Source organism: Falco rusticolus, chromosome 13 (genome assembly GCF_015220075.1).
Source record: "Falco rusticolus isolate bFalRus1 chromosome 13, bFalRus1.pri, whole genome shotgun sequence".
NCBI lineage: Eukaryota > Metazoa > Chordata > Aves > Falconiformes > Falconidae > Falco > Falco rusticolus.
In genome coordinates, this window is record NC_051199.1 from 5,951,868 (window position 1) to 5,971,120 (window position 19,253).

At 42.6% G+C, this 19,253-nt stretch overlaps 1 protein-coding gene across 9 annotated transcripts in view; it reads left to right on the forward strand.

Annotated features, from left to right (window-relative positions):
* Nucleotides 1-19,154, forward strand: part of YEATS2 (YEATS domain containing 2) — a 49,919-nt gene extending 30,765 nt beyond the window's left edge. For 4 of the 9 annotated variants that reach the window (XM_037406395.1, XM_037406394.1, XM_037406399.1 and 1 more), the window contains 13 exons: nt 499-654; nt 1,754-1,927; nt 2,812-3,010; nt 5,614-5,745; nt 5,994-6,092; nt 7,105-7,216; nt 8,461-8,534; nt 9,621-9,700; nt 10,668-10,869; nt 12,245-12,471; nt 13,634-13,708; nt 15,132-15,205; nt 16,037-19,154. In XM_037406395.1, coding sequence (XP_037262292.1) covers nt 499-654; nt 1,754-1,927; nt 2,812-3,010; nt 5,614-5,745; nt 5,994-6,092; nt 7,105-7,216; nt 8,461-8,534; nt 9,621-9,700; nt 10,668-10,869; nt 12,245-12,471; nt 13,634-13,708; nt 15,132-15,205; nt 16,037-16,145 — 1,713 coding nt within the window. In that variant the 3' untranslated portion in view covers nt 16,146-19,154. Of the gene's footprint in view, nt 1-498; nt 655-1,753; nt 1,928-2,811; nt 3,011-5,613; nt 5,746-5,993; nt 6,093-7,104; nt 7,217-8,460; nt 8,542-9,620; nt 9,701-10,667; nt 10,870-12,244; nt 12,472-13,633; nt 13,709-15,131; nt 15,206-16,036 lie in introns of those variants that run through there. The other 5 variants (XM_037406396.1, XM_037406397.1, XM_037406401.1 and 2 more) reach the window with 5 other exon arrangements.
* Nucleotides 19,155-19,253: the final 99 nt, after the last annotated feature.

Genomic DNA, 19,253 nt, shown 5'->3' on the forward strand with positions numbered 1-19,253 from the left:
AGGGTCTAAGGTGATAGGTTATTATAGTGTTGGTGGTGTGATTTCTGCATGCCGCGCTCTGAATGTATAGCTTTTGTGAGGGGACTAAATACATTTTGAAGTGAGACGGTGTCTCTTTTTTTTTTTTTTTTTTTTTGGCCTTGCCCAGCAGTAGCCTCTCCAATCTTGCTTGCTAAGCAGCATTTGTCACAAAGAGTAAACTTGAAGAGCATAAAGTTTGTTAAATTGTAGTGGATGGCTCTGACAAGATGGGGAACTGAGTGTGGCTTTTTTCACCCCTTCCCTTGCATCAGAAAGTGTTCTGCGCCAAGAATAAAAGGCTATGTCCCGCTCTTAGTGCAGAAGCATCCACTGTAATTAGCAGTGCCACATTTTAGAAGATTAAATGTTATTGCATAATAGCTATAGGCTTTTATCCTGTATTGACACTCCTAGATTTCTGTTGACTCTTAACTGTGTTTCAAAGTGGTGACCTCTCGTAACTTATTTCTGGAGCAGGGCACCTTTTTGGTTGGCCAGCCTTCTCCTCAGAGTTCTGGGAAGCAGCTGACTCCAGCTTCAGTTGTTCAGGGCAACGTAGGAGTTGGAACATCTTCCACACAAGGACAAGCATTAAAAGTGATAACTGGACAGAAAACAGCTCTCTTTACACAGGTAACCTGCAAATGGTGTGTTTCTCTCTTACCAGTTAGTATTTTGTCAGATAAGGTATAGGAACCACAGCTGCACGTTGTAAGAGCTTTTCCTTTTGTAGTTGTTTGGTTTGGGTTTTGTACAATTGTGATGCTGGCTGTACTGTGGCGAAGAAGGCACATGAAGGCCTGCTTTCATATGCAGCTATTGGACTGCTAACATTTTTCAGCTTTAGTTCTGTTCTCAGAGTGGGTCACATGTAAGCTTGGGTTGCTAGTTTGTAAACGTGCTCTGGGATTTCTTAGTGAAACAGAGAAGTAAATACAGTTAGATGCAAAAATGTTCTTAAATATTTGAACCTTAGAAATGGGTCATGTGCTAAAGCTCTTAAAATGTTGGGGTTTGGTTTGACCTTTAAGGTCCTTTTCTAAAAACTTCTAGGTAGTCCCTGTAAAATTCAAACTCCCCAAGAGTACTTGTAATTCATTGTCCAAAATTCAAGATTGATGGACATATTTTTGCAGTCAACAGTTTGAAGTTGATTTCTGAGGTCATAATTTTGTTCCACGTATTGTTGCCACAATTTCGTCATCATCGAATGATTCGGGTTGGAAGGGACCTTAATGATCATCCATTCCCACCCCCCCGCCACGGGCAGGGATACCCCCCACCAGCCCAGGCTGCTCCCAGCCCCGTCCAGCCTGGCCTTGGGCACTGCCAGGGATGGGGCATCCACAGCTGCTCTGGGCAGCCTGGGCCAGCACCTCGCCGCCCTCACAGGGAAGAATTTCCTCCCTATATTTAATCAAAATCTACCCTCTTTTAGTTCAAAGTGATTCCCCCTTGTCCTATCACTACATGCTTTTGTGAAAAGCCCCTCCCCAGCTTTCTTGTCAGCCCCTTTGGGTACTGGAAGGCTTCCATAAGGTCTCCCCAGAGCCTTCTCTTCTCCAGGCTGAATAACCCCATGCCTTTTTCAAAAGTCTTCTGAAAATATTTTTCAGTAATACCAAAAGCATTTGTCTTATTTGTTTTATTGTTGTGATTTTGGGGAAGGGTTAAGTAAAAGAAAATCCAAAACAAATACACCTTTTTCCTTACGCTGAGTTCTTTCTCAAAGGCTGCGCCCAGTGGACAGACATCACTGGTGAAAATATCAGATGGGTCTATAAAATCAGTACCTGCCACATCCCAGCTCTCCAAACCTGGCACCACTGTGCTGAGAGTATCAGGAGGTGTTATCACCACAGCTGCTGCTCCTGCCGTGGCCCTTCCCACAAACGGGGTGGCCCAGGTGAGAAACAACATTGCCAGAACTCTGTAATACAGTGTTAGCGCTCTAGCTGATACAATCTCCAGGAAAGGACTTCTTTTTTTCCCTATTGGCGTTCTTCTCAGTCAGCATTGCTGGTGGGTTTGCTCTTATTTTTGTGTACCAGCACAGTGCCCACAATTCCTTTTCTGATTGGGTTGTTTGCTGTTTTTTATTTTCTGCGAAGAAACAAGGGGAGAAGAGAAACTGAAACTTGTGACACTTGCACTCTCTTGCTTTTAAGGTTGTTAAAGCCTTCCTTGTCTACCTGAATTTTATCTGGAAAAGCTTTTGCAGTCATACAGATGAGATCTTTTGAGTTGTGCAGCTCTCAAACATCTAATCTGCTGCTGGCACAAAAATTTGAAGAAGAATGTGAAGTGCCTGACACTTCGTATCCAGCAGGCCAGTGAAAGCCAGCAGTAACTAGGCTGTAGGTCTCCTCTCAGATCACAGACTCTCCACAGTGCTTAGTGCCCAGTCTGCTGTCAACAGATTGCAGAGGCCGGCAGTGGCCAGCCTGGACTTCTGAGCAGTAGGGAGACATGAAATGTTCCTGGGTCACATTTCTCATCTGGAGACCTACCTGCTTGCTGATGTTAAGGGGCCTGGCTCCGGGCACTATCAAAGCAGCTGTGGTAGCAGTTCCAATGTGCAGTTTCACTTCTGCTTGAAACCGCCTCCATTCTGTATGTACCATCGTCGTATCTGGGCTTTTGGATATGTGCTTGAGAACATTTTGCTGCGTAATGACAGACAGATAAACGTTTGGTTTTGCTGCTTCTGGATATTGTTACTTCGTTGTGCTTATTGTTATCTGTGACACAAAAAGGACCTTGTTGTTCTTCTCTGCCTCTTTTATGCAGCAAATAGATAATGCAGGTTCCAGTTCATCATCTTCTGGAACTCCTGTAGCAAAGACATCGGGACAGCAACACCAAATCTGTATAAGCCAGAGCCAGTCTACTTCATCAGTAGTGAATAAGACTGCCACTTCCACTGTTGTAAGTGTTGCTTCTCTGATGACTACACCAACGCCTGTGACTGGAAAAGCTGCAGTATCAGGTATTAAACTCCCTTTCATGCCTTTCCTATAGCAAGTTAGAATCCAGGTGTGAGTTCTTTAGTTGTCTGCACTGTAAATGGAAGAATAATCACCTGCATTTGTGAATGTGTAAAAGTAAAATCCTGCTTTCTAAAACTTATCTTATTAGTATAACTTCTGGCTTAGCCGAAGAGATGTCTAAATAATTTGGCATCCTATCACTCAGTGCATTGACTGAATCTGTTACCAATAATAGTGCGAGTTGCCCATTGGTATTAGAGAGGGATTTTAGTTTTCATGCCGAGTTCTCATCTGCCTATTCAAAAGCACAGTGTATCACTGAATGCTGAAACTGTTAAGGTACCAGCAATGCTACAGACTTGATTAGTTTGAAAGTGAAACTCCACTGAAGTTGGAGAAGCTGCATGAGCAGAATTTGGCTCTGAGGCTTTGCATCTGCTGTGTTTGGCTTGGAAAGGAGAGAGATGTTGGTTGGGGGGATCTGAAGGCTTTAAATTTGAAATCCATTAAGTACAGTGAGGTAGACAGGATCTGGAATGCTTCAAGTTAATAAAAATGAGATAATAAAGGTGGACTGCCCTTCTGTAGAGGAGAGTTCTCCTTGTTTAGTTTTCTTGTCTTCCAGTATCTTTTGTATCAGTATTTGAGTATTACACGTTAAAATCGGAAATTTTAATTTTGAATAATTTACCTGCTGGCATGTTCTGTTCACTTACTAAGTGAACTTAAGAATGGCTTACTAAGTGGAAACAGAGTAAAAATACAGAAAATAGAAAATAAATGACACTGAGCTCATCTGACACTGTCTTTTGAAAACAGCTGCTCTTGTTTCCCATGTGCACAGTCTTCCAAACTCCTCCTTTTTCATCACTCTGTTTTTCCCAGAGCTTGAAAGTAAACAACATAGACTGCTAAGACTGCCACAAATCTGAAATCTGCAATAAGCAGTTGAGTGTTTTCGTCTTTGCAAACAAAGCAGAAGTTTTTTTTGTAGAAAATACGCCATTCTGAATAGCTTTCAGATTAAAACTCCCGTCTTGATGTAAGAATGTTACCTAGATCTTGTTTTGGTTTTTGTAACCTGAGGCACTGACTTCATCATGAAAATCTATTTCTTCAAGAATCCCAGAAGAAGCAGTAGCTATAAACCATGTTATTTCAATGTAAAACAAACAACCAACCCCCCCCCCCCCAAAAAAAACCCACCCAGAACCAAAGCAGTGATCAGATTCTGAAGATTTGTATTTTTAAAGGCAGCTTTTCAAAAAGACAGATTTTTTCCCTTGTTTTGCAACGAACAATGTCTGCTACCCATCAGGCTAATAGCGTTAGTTGAAAATGTCCCTTCTTACTCTCCTTGCTGTTTGGGTCCCTTGCTGTCCCATCCTGACACGTCTGTGCATCCCACACAAACAAATTGGTAAGAGTGGGTTAGCTGCCTTGCCTGGAGGTGAAAGCCTAACTGACCAGTATCTTTCAAAACCAAGAGACATCTTCACCAGATCTTGCATGTCTAGTACTTGGAAGGCAGCTGTGTTTCTTAAAGAATAATAGTAAAATATGTGAGAATGAAAACTTTATTGCAAAACAAATCGTGAGTATAAAATTACCATCATGAAACTAAGAAGTCTTCTGTTGTCCATGTTCTAAAGTAGAAGTCTATTAAATTTCCACAATCCGAAGAAAAGTTAGCTATAGATTGAATACAATTATATTGAAAATAGCCGATTTACCAGTAGAAAGGATGGACGTAGACCCAATTCACAGTGTTAAGAGTGCTGGCTGTGGTGGCTTGGGATGTGGAGGAGAGAGCTGGTGGACAGGTGATGGGCGCTACTTGCTGTGGCACGGCTTGGAGCTGTGCTGATTTCCACCGAAGTCCCTGGGTGCTGCCATTGAGAATGCAGTTAATGCCTGAATGTCCTGCTCGTTCTATTAGCCTTGACTGAAGTTGGTGATTTCATTCAGTCCCTACTTCAATACGCTTCATAGCTTGAGTAGCCATCCTTATGGATGTGTTCAGTGCGCGTTACAGAAAGACACAGGACATTCGGTCCCGATATGTCCTTCATCACACTTGCTGTGCAGCCTTGGGCTTGTCACTTAGTTGAAACGTGGTGGTTTGTGCTCCGCTGACTGCAGCGGGTGCTGCTAAGCTGGATGGCAGAGGTGCGTTCAGCACTTGGATACCTTGGTGAGAGTGGCTGTGTAAGTACAACAGAGCTGTAGTTCACTGGCTTACCAAACCCTTGAGCACAAGGTCTTGTTCTGACAAGTGTTTTACTCTGTGCTGAGCCTGCTTCAGCTGGAAGGTTTGTGTTACATCAACTTCTGCTTAAGATTACTTAGGTAATGAGGAAACTTGCTGTACGAACATCAGAGCGGCGCGCAGCATGGAATACTGCTCACTCTGTGGTGCAGCACCCCAGTATTTTAGCAATCATTTGTCAGTAAAAACTTGTCTGACAGGTCACTGAACTGTGACTTGTTAAGAGGGTGGCAGTGCTAGCTTACATACCATCCTGGTTCAGGCAGAGAAGTAGCTGGAGATAAACTAAATGGTGTGTTTTATTTAACATTTTGTCTTCCGTTCTTCTTGCAGGGTTGCTAAAAATCCACTCAAATCAGTCTAGTCCACAGCAGGCTGTTCTGACAGTTCCCAGCCAGCTTAAACAGCTCGGTGTAAACACAGCTTCTGGAGGTGTTCAGACAATACTCATGCCTATGAACAAAGGTAAAGGGCAGAGGAGGATGACAGATGGTGTGTGAAAATCCCCTTTGACACAGGGTAGCTCTTGGTCACTGTTGGCATACATGGTCCAAAGTTAGAGGTAGAAGAAAATGTAGCAAGGAAATTCATCCCTAAACCTTGTGCTGCAAAAAACACTGTTGCTTCTGAACATGGTTATTTCGCAAAGTGTATGAGGTTTGATTTTTTTTTTTCTTTGTTGTCTTTTTTCCTTCTTTCTTTTTCCTCTCCAGTGATACAGTCACTTTCTACCAGCAAAGTTTCAGCTGTTTCAACTGTCACAGCAGCAAGTACGATTGTCCCTAGTCCCTCTACAGCATCCGTCACTAAAGGTAACAAGGAATTTCTCAGTAAGATAAAGCTGGTGCTGCTTTATACAAGTGGCCTCATGATGAAAGTAGAGCCTGTGACTGTGGGTTCCTTTATTTCCATTGTCAGTAGGGTTTAAATAAAGCAAAAATAGCACTTGGGGACTAGGCGATTAACAGTGAATTCCCCATGAACAAGTCCCAAAGCACAGGCAAGGACAGAGAAAAAGGGGGATGTTCTAGAAAGCTACCATGAGTCCCTTAAACATTCATTGTTTCAGGCCATTGCTGAAATGCATAGAGCAGCATGTATTTAATCACAGTTACTTCTGTCCTCAGAACAGTGGCTATGGTGAAATGTACTAGAGAATGCTTTCCAACAGCACTAGCTGTAGACAGCACGTATGCACGTGCACAGACATGCGGGGGAAAGATGTACATGCGGTACTTCCCAGAATAATGCATAGACCAGAGCTGAGAGACTCAAAAGTCCAGTTCTTGCAGAACTGTCGTGTGTCTCTCCCATCCCAGATGAAGGACCAGACTGCCTGGCCGTTCTTGGTTGGGAATGTGTCTCTCCCTTCCCCTGTCTCACCAGAGTTCTGTCCTAGACATGAGAAAGTTCACTGATGTCAAAACCAGCACTGTCTTCAAAAAAGTTCTCACTGAAATGACACTTCTTGCTAAAACTGTTAGTAGTTTTCTATCCAGCTCTTAGTTTACGAAGAGGCCAACGTACACTTTCAGGCAGTTCAGTTTAGATCAGGCAGTCATACGGAAAACATCTCAGCAACTGGTTACGCAGATTTTCTAAAAAGGATAAGATGTGAGCACGTTAAGATTTGGAGGAGGGGGAACATGTTCTGGTGGCTTGCTTTCAGCAGAATTGAAGGTCAGATTTGTTCATGCTTAACAATCAGAATGCAAACAACAAATGATGTTATGTAAGACCCTCAGTCTTACTGGAGTCTCACAAGACACTATTTATCAAGCTGACTGGTACTTTTTGTCTTAAATGTGTTCTGTTTCTTTGAAGTTAAGATGGAGCCTGATTCAACGGGACAGAACTGCAGTTCTGTGGGTACCCAAGAAGGCCAAGCAGCAGTGAAAACAGAAGAGAGCTCCGAACTTGGGAATTACGTTATCAAGTAATTGTTCATTTCTCTGTAAGGTTTTCTGATCTTTGAAATGCCAGGGGGAATGGAGATTTTAGGGAGATGTGCAGCAGTGTTAAGTTTGACCTAGAAATAGATTATAAAATCTTCTGTCCCATATGCTGCTGTATCACTGCTAATCCTTTTGAGTGGCATTTGTTTTGGACAGTATTGCAATATTTTCTTTGCAAATGGATTTGTATGCAGGGCTTATGAAAGGGGGAAAAAATATTTAAAGGTTTGCAGTTGTTTTGGAGTTTGCTAAAATCTCAAGCTGCTAAAACCTCTGTATCATCCACTGCTTGTGTAATTCCCATTGCCGTTGTGTGTTCTTGCTGAGGTCCAACTACCCAACAAAATGCAGGTCACAAAAGGGGCATCTGAAATTAGTACGGTCATCTTGCCTCTCTAGTCTTGTTAAGCTCATATACTTTTGTAATTACTCAGTATGAAGGCTGCCTTGGTTCATAACTGGAATTAAGTAATTAAGATCATTGGAGTATTCTGAATGCTGTGAAATCGAGTGCCTTGCTTTGATGCTCTTGCAAGTACTTGTTAGTGATTTTTCAGCAGAACTCAGTTGGCAAAATTTTCTCTGCATATTTCTTGTAATGTGTAGGATGTTCCTTCTGCTCTTGATTCCTCCAGTGGCTGACTTCCCTGATTCCATATTTTGAGAAGTTTTGTTATCCCGACATATACCCTCCATCAGGGTAATGTCTGCAGGGATGTGTAGGAGACAGGAATAAATCTTAAGTCACTACATGCCAGAAATTATCTTAGTTCTAAAGTAACTAACGGAAAATACAGTACTTGGCAGTTAGATACAGCGTGGCAGGTTAAGTAAAATTTACCTAAACTCCCTAAGTTCAAAGTTTCCCATGCAGTATCACATGTTCCTACTGCAACAGCCTGCACTTACAGGTGTGTCTTATCCCTCAAGTAGTGTTGCAGCTTGCAAGATGATGCAGGGGTTTCTTCCAAGCTTGCCCAAAAAAGCCTCTGATGAGTTTCCTCAGCTTGACAGATGCAGCTTCAGATGTGGACACTTTGGCAAGAGGAAAGGCTGTTTGAAATACCTTCTCCAGATTCAGGCGTAACAGTTTATCCTCCCATTACTATTGCTATAATGCCTTGTGGCTAGAGACTTTAGACCATGCAGTGATTTTTAAACCTTTTGCATCTGGTTCCTTCCTTCCAGCAGTATTCTTCATTGTGATTCTTTTTATCCCTTGCAGCATAGAATATTTGGAGAACATCCAGCAGCTTTTAACAGCAATAGTGAAGAAAGTTCCATTAATTGCTGAAAAAAGTAAGCAGTAAATGAAAAGGCTTTGCTTTCTATTTTCATTGTATCAACAGAATGCCTTGCATACCCTGTAGCCACAAAAATTATTAAAAGGTGGAACGAAATGAAGCCATTCTCCTTAGAGAGCTTATTCCAGGTGTTAGTCTAAAGATGCTTGAAATTAGGTTCTTCCAATAAAGCCAAATACATTGTCACAAGTTATTAACTTTCATCTTTTTTTTTTGTTAGAAGTAGATTTTATTTCCTCACACAATGGCTGCAAATTGGTCTTCTTTCCCTCATTTGTCCTCAGTGGATGTGGTGGGGTTTTTTTCCTTCTTTTTTTTAATTTAACATCAGGGTTTCAGAAATGCTTGCAAACACAATAAAATAGTTCAGCATTGTAATGATTGTTTTTCTTTTTTTTTTTTATTAAACAAAAGGTAGTAGTTTACAGGGAAATCTATGGTACTTTATAGTTGCATAACTCTTACTCATGTACATAGCTGAAAATCTTAACAGCTTTCTCTGGTAACTAATGCAGTTTGCACAAGTGGTCCTGGAGACCGGGTAGGGCAGACCCCTCTCAAGATTGTCACAGTGAGCCAAGCAGGAGTGGGTGGCACGGTAAAGCTTTCATTACATTCAGCTCTCTGGCCTACAGTAGCATTTATGAATCCATTGCTTAGGATTCGTTTCCTCAAAAAGATTTTTGCCAGGAAACCTTTTCACTGTCGTTTCATTTTTATGTTGTAATTCATTTGCAAAAGAAAAAGGTTTTCCAAAGGAAGAGACTTCGACCAGTAAGACAGATCTACATTTCTACATCATTACAGTTTTTTGAGGAGAAAAAGACTTAAAACAGCCCATAGCCACAGATGTCTCTGTGTGACTAAGAAGGGTGCTGGTTTTGCATCCAAAAAACAGTGTCTGCTGCACTTATCTCTGCTGTGCTCAGAGAGAGCACGGCATTTGTAAGAGCGAGAGAGTTTCAGTTCCCAATCTTGTGAGCATGAAACATATTTCCCTCTTTCTCTCTGCTAAATAACAGAATTAATCTTACTTCACTTACTATAAATTTAGTACTGGTTTTGCCTTTGTGTTTTCCAGGTGAAGATGCCAGCTCTTTTTGTGCCAGTTCAGTGGAACAGTATTACAGCTGGAATATTGGGAAGAGGAGGGCAGCCGAGGTAATCCTCTCCTGTGTTTCATAAGCAGTCACTAGGGACACAAGAAGGATTTCTGAATTATGGAACCTCCCTTGTTGTTAGCCAATTTGTTTTCTGAAACGGTCTGTCATATTTTAAATGGAAGAATTCCTTACTGCATGATGCGCTGATTTGTGTCCAGATAGTGATCCAGTTTATTGTTCAGAGAGTTTCTTGAGCAGAAGAGGCTGTGAAGGTCATTTTTCAGTTGAAGTAAGGTGTTTTTGAAGCATTTAAAAAATCAGAATTTTTGCAAACTGTCCTGTTAGCACTTTATCCTCATCACTTCTCTGTGGCACGTTATGGTCATGGGAATTTTACCCAACGTACTTTGTCTTTTCATGGGCTTTTTTCTGTTTTCAGTAGGAAGAGGACTGAGGGATCTGACATAAGGAATGCTAGTGCTGAAATAGATTATCAGTTCACCAAAGTTAAATATTTCAGTGTATCTGGGCCTTTTTGTGTTGTGGTTGTTATGTTTCTCCCTATTTCTTCATAATTTTGTCATCTTGCTATGGAGTTTTGTGTGGAAGATGTTAAAACTGATTAGACACTCTGCTGTTGCCAGCTTAAATGATTGAAGCATCTAACCAGCATTTGAAGAAGCATATTTTACTCTACTGGATTTCTTGCACTATGCCATCTTAGGTGTCACTTGGGAGGTGAGACATTTCAAGTCAAGACAAGTGTATCTAGGCCCCTATAAATGTGTGTCCCTTTTTTCTGAGGTTTTGTTTGGATGACAAAGCAGAGGTTAAATGACCTGCCCTACAGCTGCCTGGTATCAGAATTAGGACCATCTTCCATATTTATTTTTCCTTGTCATTCTGACTTCTGAGAAAATCATATTCCTTTTGTTTTCTTTGCAACCTGGATTATTGGTCTGGGCCATGGTCTAACCTTAAATGTTTTAGCCAATTTGATGAGCTTTCCCTTCGGTTTGTCACAGTGGCAACGAGCGATGACAGTGAGAAAGATCCTTCAAGAAATCATAGAGAAGCACCCCAGGTTTCACAATATTACACCCCTGAAAACAAAGCACGTGGTACACTGGTGTCGATGCCATGGCTACACTCCACCTGACCCTGAGACCTTGCGGAACGATGAGGACTCGATTGAAGATGTGCTGACACAGATAGACAGTGAGCCAGGTGAGTGTGGAGGGACCTTTGGAAAGCTCCTTTCTGCCAAAAATGCAGTTTACTAAGTGGCTCAAGACTGTATAGACACACATGTGCTGCTGCTGTAGGAGAAGGGATTCTTACTTCCTTTGGTTTTAATTTAATTCACTCTGGAATAAGAAAAGTTGGAGGTAATAAGGGCAAGCCTGCAAGTAAGGCTGTCCCATGTCCCTGTCAGTCCTGATGTTTTCTGGGGCATCTTTTGGGTCTTATTGTGCTTTGGGGCCCTTGGAGGCCCAGTGTAGATAAAGCGTATGAGAGAGGATCCTTGCCCCACGATATAACCATTTGTAAGTGGGCACACAAGTGAAGCATGGCGAGTAATGACATTTCTGCCCTTGGGTAAGCTTAGCCTCTGTTAAGACTATGTAAACAATATGAATGAGTTCAGGTACAAAAAAACCAAAGCAAGGCAGGGAAACCTGGCAGTGGCAGTGTGGAGCTCAGTGGGGGTTAATTTACCCCCAAAAGGGAAGTGAAGTTCCACATTATGTTACTACAGCTGCTGCATTATTCCACTAGGCATAGCTCTGGGATCTTCACAGTCTATTTTAGTATGTATTAAATGTACATCTGTTAATTTCATTCATTCTTCATAGTTAAGCTCCCTTGTTTCACCTTCAGATAATCCCTTTCCTAAAGCTGAATGGTTTTTCTGTTCTGATCATACAGGGATTTAAGGTATTTCACAGAAGTGTATGGATTTGATGATTATTTGCCAAGTCTGGTACTGCATTGCCATTGTTGAAGGTGGAAAAGAAGCCTACGTCCACCTTTTAATATTTTTATCTAAATAACTAGATTTGTGTTTGTCTTAGAAGAAAAAAAATGTTTATTGCATCGCTTTCCACAGAAGGTTTTACTGGCTCGTGTCGAGCATGCAGAGAAGAGGTTGCCGTTTTGTAATTCCACTGTGAATCTGTCTTGTGATGTTTCTTAAAAAATATACTACTTGTCATAACGTAAAAGATGATTTAGTGCTACGTGGTACCCACATAGTAAAAACTCAGTTTCTCCAAGCAAGTGGAAGAACAACAGGCTGCTTTGCAACTGTCAAAAAGCTTCTGTGAGAATGTTTAGGAGGCTCACATTAGCCTGGTTTTGTTTGAAATGCAGCCACCTTTATTGGTGTAGGGGCAGATGAGGGAGAGGACCATGAGTGTCATGACGATATAATTAGAAGGCTCTCAATGACTGCTTGCGTTTCTGTTCATCCTTATGTTTGGTAGGAACTACAAAAATAACTTGCAAGTACCTTAATTTCTTACCATATTTTGAGTGTGCATCTGTTTATAAACAGCTTTCCATAACCTGTCATGTGTTTAATTGATTGCTTCTTTTTCAGAATGCCCTTCATCTTACAGCAGTGGTGAGGAGCTGTGCCGAAAACTAGAGGAACTACAGCAGTTTCTGAAACGAGAACCAGAACATGAAGAGGAAGTAGATATTCTCAACTTCAACGAGCCATTAAAAATAAACATTAAGAAAGAACAGGAGGAGAAGCAAGAGGAGATGAAGTTTTACTTGGCTTCCTTGCCTGCATCAGAGTTTGTGAGGGATGCTGCAGAGAAGGTAAGAAGTGACTCGCAAAGCTAATCACAACTAGCTTAATAACAGTTCTTGTCTTACATATATTCAGTTGCCTTTCTTTAATCTATACGGCCCTCTGGATGCTTTATGGAGTTTTTATAAATGCCGTGGAAAAACTGGAATTTCTGACTCATGACACTCAGCTGGCTAGTGCTAGCAGGAGAGAATGAAGCGTGCCAGCTGGGAGGTCATTTGGGAGTAGCTGTGTTGCAGGGCTTAGTACCAGGAAAATCATCCTGGAATGCTAGGAGAAAGGGGAAATGAGGGAAGAGGAGCACCAGCACTGAATTCTTCCTGTCCCATCATGTGCAGTTGGACCAGTTGTTGCTTGGACCAGTGCTGTTTAATAGCAGCTCTTGAAGAGGGGTTGCAGTAAAGCTTAGACCACAGCAAACTTCTCTACTGCTTGGATTTCTTCCCTCTGTTCAAATTAGGGTAAAAGAAAGGGAGGGGGGGTCTTCTGCCACAGCAGCAGGGAGGAAAGGGAGGAGACTGACTTGGCCTGGAGGAAAGAGCGCTTGCCATTGTGCCAGCAGAGACAGAGCGACAAGAGGGGTTTGCGTGCAGCGGTTGTGGGAGAAAGAACGGTCATCTCCACCTCAAATGCCAGCATCAAGGGACAAACCTTTGGTTCTGCAGTTTAGCTGTTCTCTTGCTAAGTAGGTGACACGGGCACAGGCGTGATGAGGTGGGGGATGAAACAGTCTTTTGATGTGGAGCTTTTGTGCCAGGAGTACTGTTTAAAGTGGTTTCAGTTGCCATAGTTAGGTGTGGGGAAGATGATGAATAGATGGATTGAATATATGTGCAGTTTTAAAATGCAGCTTCTGTTCTCAATCAAAAGGTACCCAGTGCAGACTGGTTTTTGCGTGGACTTGCTGAAACAAAAATTAAAACCTGCTTTTGTTTATTCTGTGTTTTAGAGGCATTTCTGCAGGCTGTTCTAATGGTCAAGCTGCATTTCTCCAGATTTTTTTCTTGAGATTATACTGCTAGAAAGTTCTGCAGTGTCTACTTGCTTGTTTTTTAACTACCCTTTGTAATTGATTTTTTTTCCCCTGTTAATCTCATTCTCATCTAATCTGTAGTACAACGTGGGTTGTGTTATTTGATGTACTGATTTTTTTTCTCTTGTATTTTATAGATAGGGATTTCTTTTCAGCCTGCTGAGGTACAAAAGAATGTTTATGCATCAGTAATAGAAGATATGATTTTAAAGGTAAGAAATTACTTCACAATAAGAACTTTTCTGTAACCATTTTGATTCAGTAATGTAGAAAAAAAGATGGAATATCCTTATTGATATGCATTTATCAAATCAGAAGATGCAGAGCCCGATGTCTGTCTTTGTGCATGTATGGAAAAAATACGTAGCTGGCCAAACAGTCACATACTTTTGTGTGTGTTTCTAGCTTTCTAACTGATTTATTGGCTTGGACATAGAGTAGTGATGTGCAGATTCTTGCTGCCAGTAACATACTGCCTCATTCGGTAACTTTGGAAGAACCCTTTCCTTTGTCCCACCCTTCAAAACTGGGGAGGAACCTGCCAGACTTCTGTAAGACTTGAATATTTTATACAAGGTTAGCTATTTTTTTTCATAAATACTGCGCAGTTCCTTTTGGCCTGTGTTGTCTCTGCTGGGAGAATGCTGAATTCCTGGAGACAGTAGCAATTCTGCCTTATATGAGAAACGATTTCTATGTCAGAAACACTTCTGGAAAAACAGAGAGTGTCTTACCAAAACTTTGAACAGCATGGAGTTGGAGTTCTTGAGTGTGGACTGAAGGCTAACACAGCTTGCTTTTAGCACTGCTCTGCTGTATTTCAAGCCAAAGGCAATTTTTGGGGTTGTTTATACAGGCTGCTGCTTATCAGATCAGTTTTACAAAAGCTAATTGATTCCAGGTTACACATGCACTCGCATGCACGCTTCTGCTCTGCTGTTACTTATAGTTGGAGTCAGATACATCCATTTGTAGACACAGATGGTAACTGTCAGATTGCTCCATTATAATTGTAGAGTTATGCCAGCTCTCCTGACTGAACATCCCAGAAACCTCTGCTCTGTTCTTGATACAGGCACAGAAAGCCAAGAGCCTTAATTAGCTTTTGACCGAACCTTGATTAAGCCAAGTATGTAGGGTACAGGGCTGCCATCTGCTTGCTGTCCAGGCTGGGAGGTTTTTGTGAAAGTGACTTGACATAAGCCTAGTGACCACAGGGGGTGGCTAACAAGCTTATACCAGCTCCCAGGAAAATACCTGGAATCTGCCATGTGCCAAACAAGCTTTGGTGTGCGAGAGGAAGGGCCCTAAAATAGGCTTTGAAGCCCAGGCTCTGGAACATTGGATCCACCCTGCTGTGCACGTACTGCTCTGCAGGTCCAGAAAGAAACCGGGCCGGGCAGTTGCAGCCCGAGCTTTGTGCATCTATAGGTCTCTTTCTTTCTCTTAAATATACTTGGTTCTTATTACTGTGCTAATAAAACACACTTGGACGTCTTGAGCTGCTCCCCTGCTGATCAAGGACAGGACTGAAGTGAGCTGGAATTCAGCTGCCCTTACACTGATACTCAAGCAAACAGCATGTTTCTTTCCTCTTTTTGTAATACTGTCTCCTAATGTTGTCTTTTGTCACAGGCCACTGAACAGCTTATGAGTGATATCCTGCGGCAAGCGCTAGCTGTGGCATACCAGACGGCTCCTCACAACAGGTACGGCAGCTTATTTCCTCTTGGACCACTTATGCCAGCATTAAGGGCTGAACTGCTTGAGGACTTAAGTCAGATTTTGTGTGGCTCAGACCATGTGAATGAGGGAATTTGAACTATATTCTGGGAGGATCCAAGCCTTATAAAGGGGTTGGTCATCTCCTAGCTCCATAGTGGCAAAGTAAACAACATGAAAAACTGAGGCAGGATTCTCTGGTGTTGCCATGCCCAAAGACAGATGACCTGTTCCTACAGAGACATGTTGGAAGGACTTTCTCACTCTTGGCCATCTCAGGTTACCCTGTAGACAACTTAGCCATGGCCTGCCAGAACTTAAACAACCTAAATAATCTCCTTATTTTACCAGTATACTCTTTTTCAGGCTCATGTGATTTTTTTTTTAAGGTAACAATTGGGCCTCATTTTGATTTCTGTTTAGCAGCAGGATTTGGGATAGCCTGAAATTGGGGGGGGGGGGAGGAACACTACGAGAAAATGCTTAGTTTAAATATTGTATGCAATATATAAATATATATTTATTATATATATATTATATGTACATAGTTGTGCTATAGAAGTTCAAGAATTCATGCTTCAGCACTTGATTTCCCTGTCCCAATGCCCAAGATGTTTCCCCCAGTCATTTGTCTTTTTTTTTTGTGTGTTCTGACATTTTAATGCTCTTCCTGTCTTGCTCTAACACCTGCTCTTTTATCCTTTTTTTTCAATTGATCTTCCCCCACTCCCCTCTGTTAGTAAATTTATTGACTTGCTGCTTGATGGACACGTGTCTTTTTATGTATTATAATGGCATCTCTGATGCATTCCCTGCAGGACTCCAAGAGAGATCACAGTGATGAATATTCACAAAGCCATCTGTAATATTCCCTTTCTTGACTTCCTCACAAACAAACATATGAAGATACTAAATGAGGAACAATGAAATAGAGCAGAGAAGATGCTACAGGAAAGGTGGATTTATGACTGAAGTTGGGTTGACAAATCCAGTATTTCTGTAGGACACTATTATATACATTTATAACATTGGGCTACTAGATTGTTACCTCCAATTAAAGATGCACCTTAATGCAACAAAATGATGCTCTGTTCCAAATCAAGTTGTTAAATGTCAGTGTTTACTTGGTAAGTGTATGTTCAGTGGCTGAACAAACATTGTCAGTTTGCATCGAGTTGCGAGCTGTGAGAGACTCCACAGGCCTGGTCCCTCTGAGACAGCTGTATTGATGAGATGGAACATTTTTTTTAAAGAAAAGAAATTATGCTTTTTTATGCAGTCTGCATATGAGTTGTTTCCCCATGCAGTGGGCAGAATAGCTGCTTTGGCTCTCTGGATATGAGAAAAGTCGAAGGCAGATTTTAGAGGTGGGTTGTTTGAGTGGATGGGTGGGTGGGTTGGTTAGGTTTGGGTGAACAGAAGGCTGATGGCTGCAACAAATTCTGCCAGTCCTGCTCGAGTGTGATATATGTGACTGAGAACACAGCTGGGTAGACTTATGATGAGCTTATGCAGCTAAGTATCACCTAACCAAATTCCTTGCCTCTCTGGTGGAGGTTTCTTGGTCACCGCAGAAAGGCTAGACTGGCACATGCTCAATCAGGATGAACAAACCATGGCCAGGCTTGGTAAGATTAGACTGACCACTTGTCCTGCATGGGAGAGGAGAGGCACGAGGCCAGTATTCAGTGTTTATGGGGTTGGACTGGCTGAAACCCTTTGCTTGGCTCAGTGAGTGCCTCCTCAGGCTGCTAGCAGGTTTGGAGTGTGCTGGAAGGCAGGTGACCAGCTGTGTTGTACAAGTCTTAATGTTTTGACAGCATTCGCTGATGATCAGCTTGGATTATAAAGTGCTGTGGAAGCAGCACCACTTTGGCTTAAGTTCTGCTCAACGCAGAGAGGCCTGATAGGATCAAAACATCAGAGATTTGCTGCTTGTGGGGAGCTCCTCTGATGTCTTGACTGCAGATCCAAGTTCTGCTACTAACCCCAGCACTTACCTGTCTCAGGAACATCACTGGTGTAGGAGACACATCTGCAGCCTGGCTGTCAACACCTCGCTGAAGAAGGCTTCGCTGACAACATCCTGACCACCCCGCATCCACCACCCTTTTGTCCTGCCCCATGGGTGCTTGCTAGTGGTGTGAATAAGCTGGTGGGACTCCTGTTGGACTGTCGTGCTTTCAGGGTGCTTGTTTTGTGAGGCAGTGCTGTCATGTGGCTGGAGCATGGGTCAAACAGCCAGAACCTCCAATGCGCTGATCTCAGCTGGGTCTCTGATCTGCTGCATGGCCTTTGATTTAATCACTCTGTGCCTCAGTTTCCCCATCTCTGAGCATGGGGAGCCAGGATACCTACCTCACAGGGGTGTACTGAGGCCTCGCTCTTGTTGGTGCCGTGCTTTGACAATACAAAGCCTTTTATAAACATTAAACTACAGTTATCTTTCCTGGCCTGGGGTAGGAACAGAAATCTTCAAAATGTTATCTTTTGGTGCTTTTTTGGGGCTGGAAGACAGGTGATGGTAACTCAATGTGCAGGAACTGTGGAAGACAGGTCAGGTAGAGGGTGGTTTCAGGCTTCCGAGGAGAGTAGCATAGGTTTGAAACAGTTCTTAGGCTGAGGAAGGTACGACGTACCTCGGATGAGATGCTGCCTGTCTTCTCCACCTTCAATAAAACTAGGGTCTGCAGGAAACTCCCTCTCAGTTCCACAGAGCTAGCAGGGAGGTATACGAATATACGAGTGGCAGAACCTAACCCTTGAATATAGGAAATGGGACCAATGGACAAAATGCAAACAGTATTCAGAGGACTTAAATGCCCCCTAGAAAGGGCGTTTCAGATGCTCTGGATTCAAAAGATAATCCCGGCTTGTTGGGGTGACCTGAGTGCAGGGTTGCCTGCACAAGTACAGTGCGCAGCTCAGCCCTGACGTGAGGTTTTTCAGCTGAGGTCAGCGTGAAGGAGCCAAGCGGTGGCGATTATGTCTGAGCTCAGTGCTGAGAGCTGGGAGGAATCCAGGTAGCTGGGGAGCTGCAGTGAACTCCACATCCGTGCTGCTTTCAGGCACCCCTGTACGCAGCTTTTACAAAAAAAAAAAAAAGGGGGGGGGGGGGGGAGCATTTTCAAGATATCTGTCACTACTGCTGTGACAGCCTGCAGGTTGAGTGGGAACAGCCTTTTGGGCAAACTCAGTTGTGCTATGATCTTCTGCAATGACACGTGCATTTCCAGCCCCCGTCTCGTGTGGGCTTCGTTTCTGGGATGTTGATACGCCCAGAGCAGCTCTTGAGGATGCAGGAGCTCGTCTTTGGGCATCTGTTGGCAAACTGTGGCTTCCTTGCCTGTGTCCTGCTTTTTCTGTGAGGAGTGGAGTTTCAGAGTGAGTCCTGAACTTGGCCCTGAAGCAGGCAGGTAAAATGCCCCTTGTTCTTAACGGGGTTCTTGCAGTGGAGGTCTGTTGCTGCATTTCTGAGCAACCACAGGTTACTCTCCTAGGAGATGCTATATTAATAACACATTAAGTTTGCTGAAGAAAAACTTGTTAAAAGCAGATAGAAAATAACACATGTGTTTAGTCCTTCAGATGTAGGAAACGTTTGCAACAAGTTCTTTGAATTTTGAAAAGCAGTGGGAGAAAAATGTGTCGGTGAGAGGTTCCTGTGGGAATTGCTTGGAGATGAGTTGGAGGCTGTGGATGTTTCGTGCACCCATTCAGGTGTGTGTGGAACGCTACAGGTGATACGGTGTGTTGAAATGTTACGGTATATTTCTCTGGCTTTCTAAAGAGTCTTGATGCAAGTTAAAGATCTCTTTACAAATATTGCCCCTGTTTGTAATGCTGAGTGTTTAAATCCTTCATGTTATCTGTATTATACTGTATAATTGTGTAAGATACGTATGTTTACAATAAATTCTTTTATTAGCTGTGCTAGGATTGTCTTGACTGTCACCTGTCACTTGAAGTTTCCCCAAATCCACAGGCTTTTGTGTGCTCTGTATATTCAGAATGTTTTGCTGGATAAAAATCAGT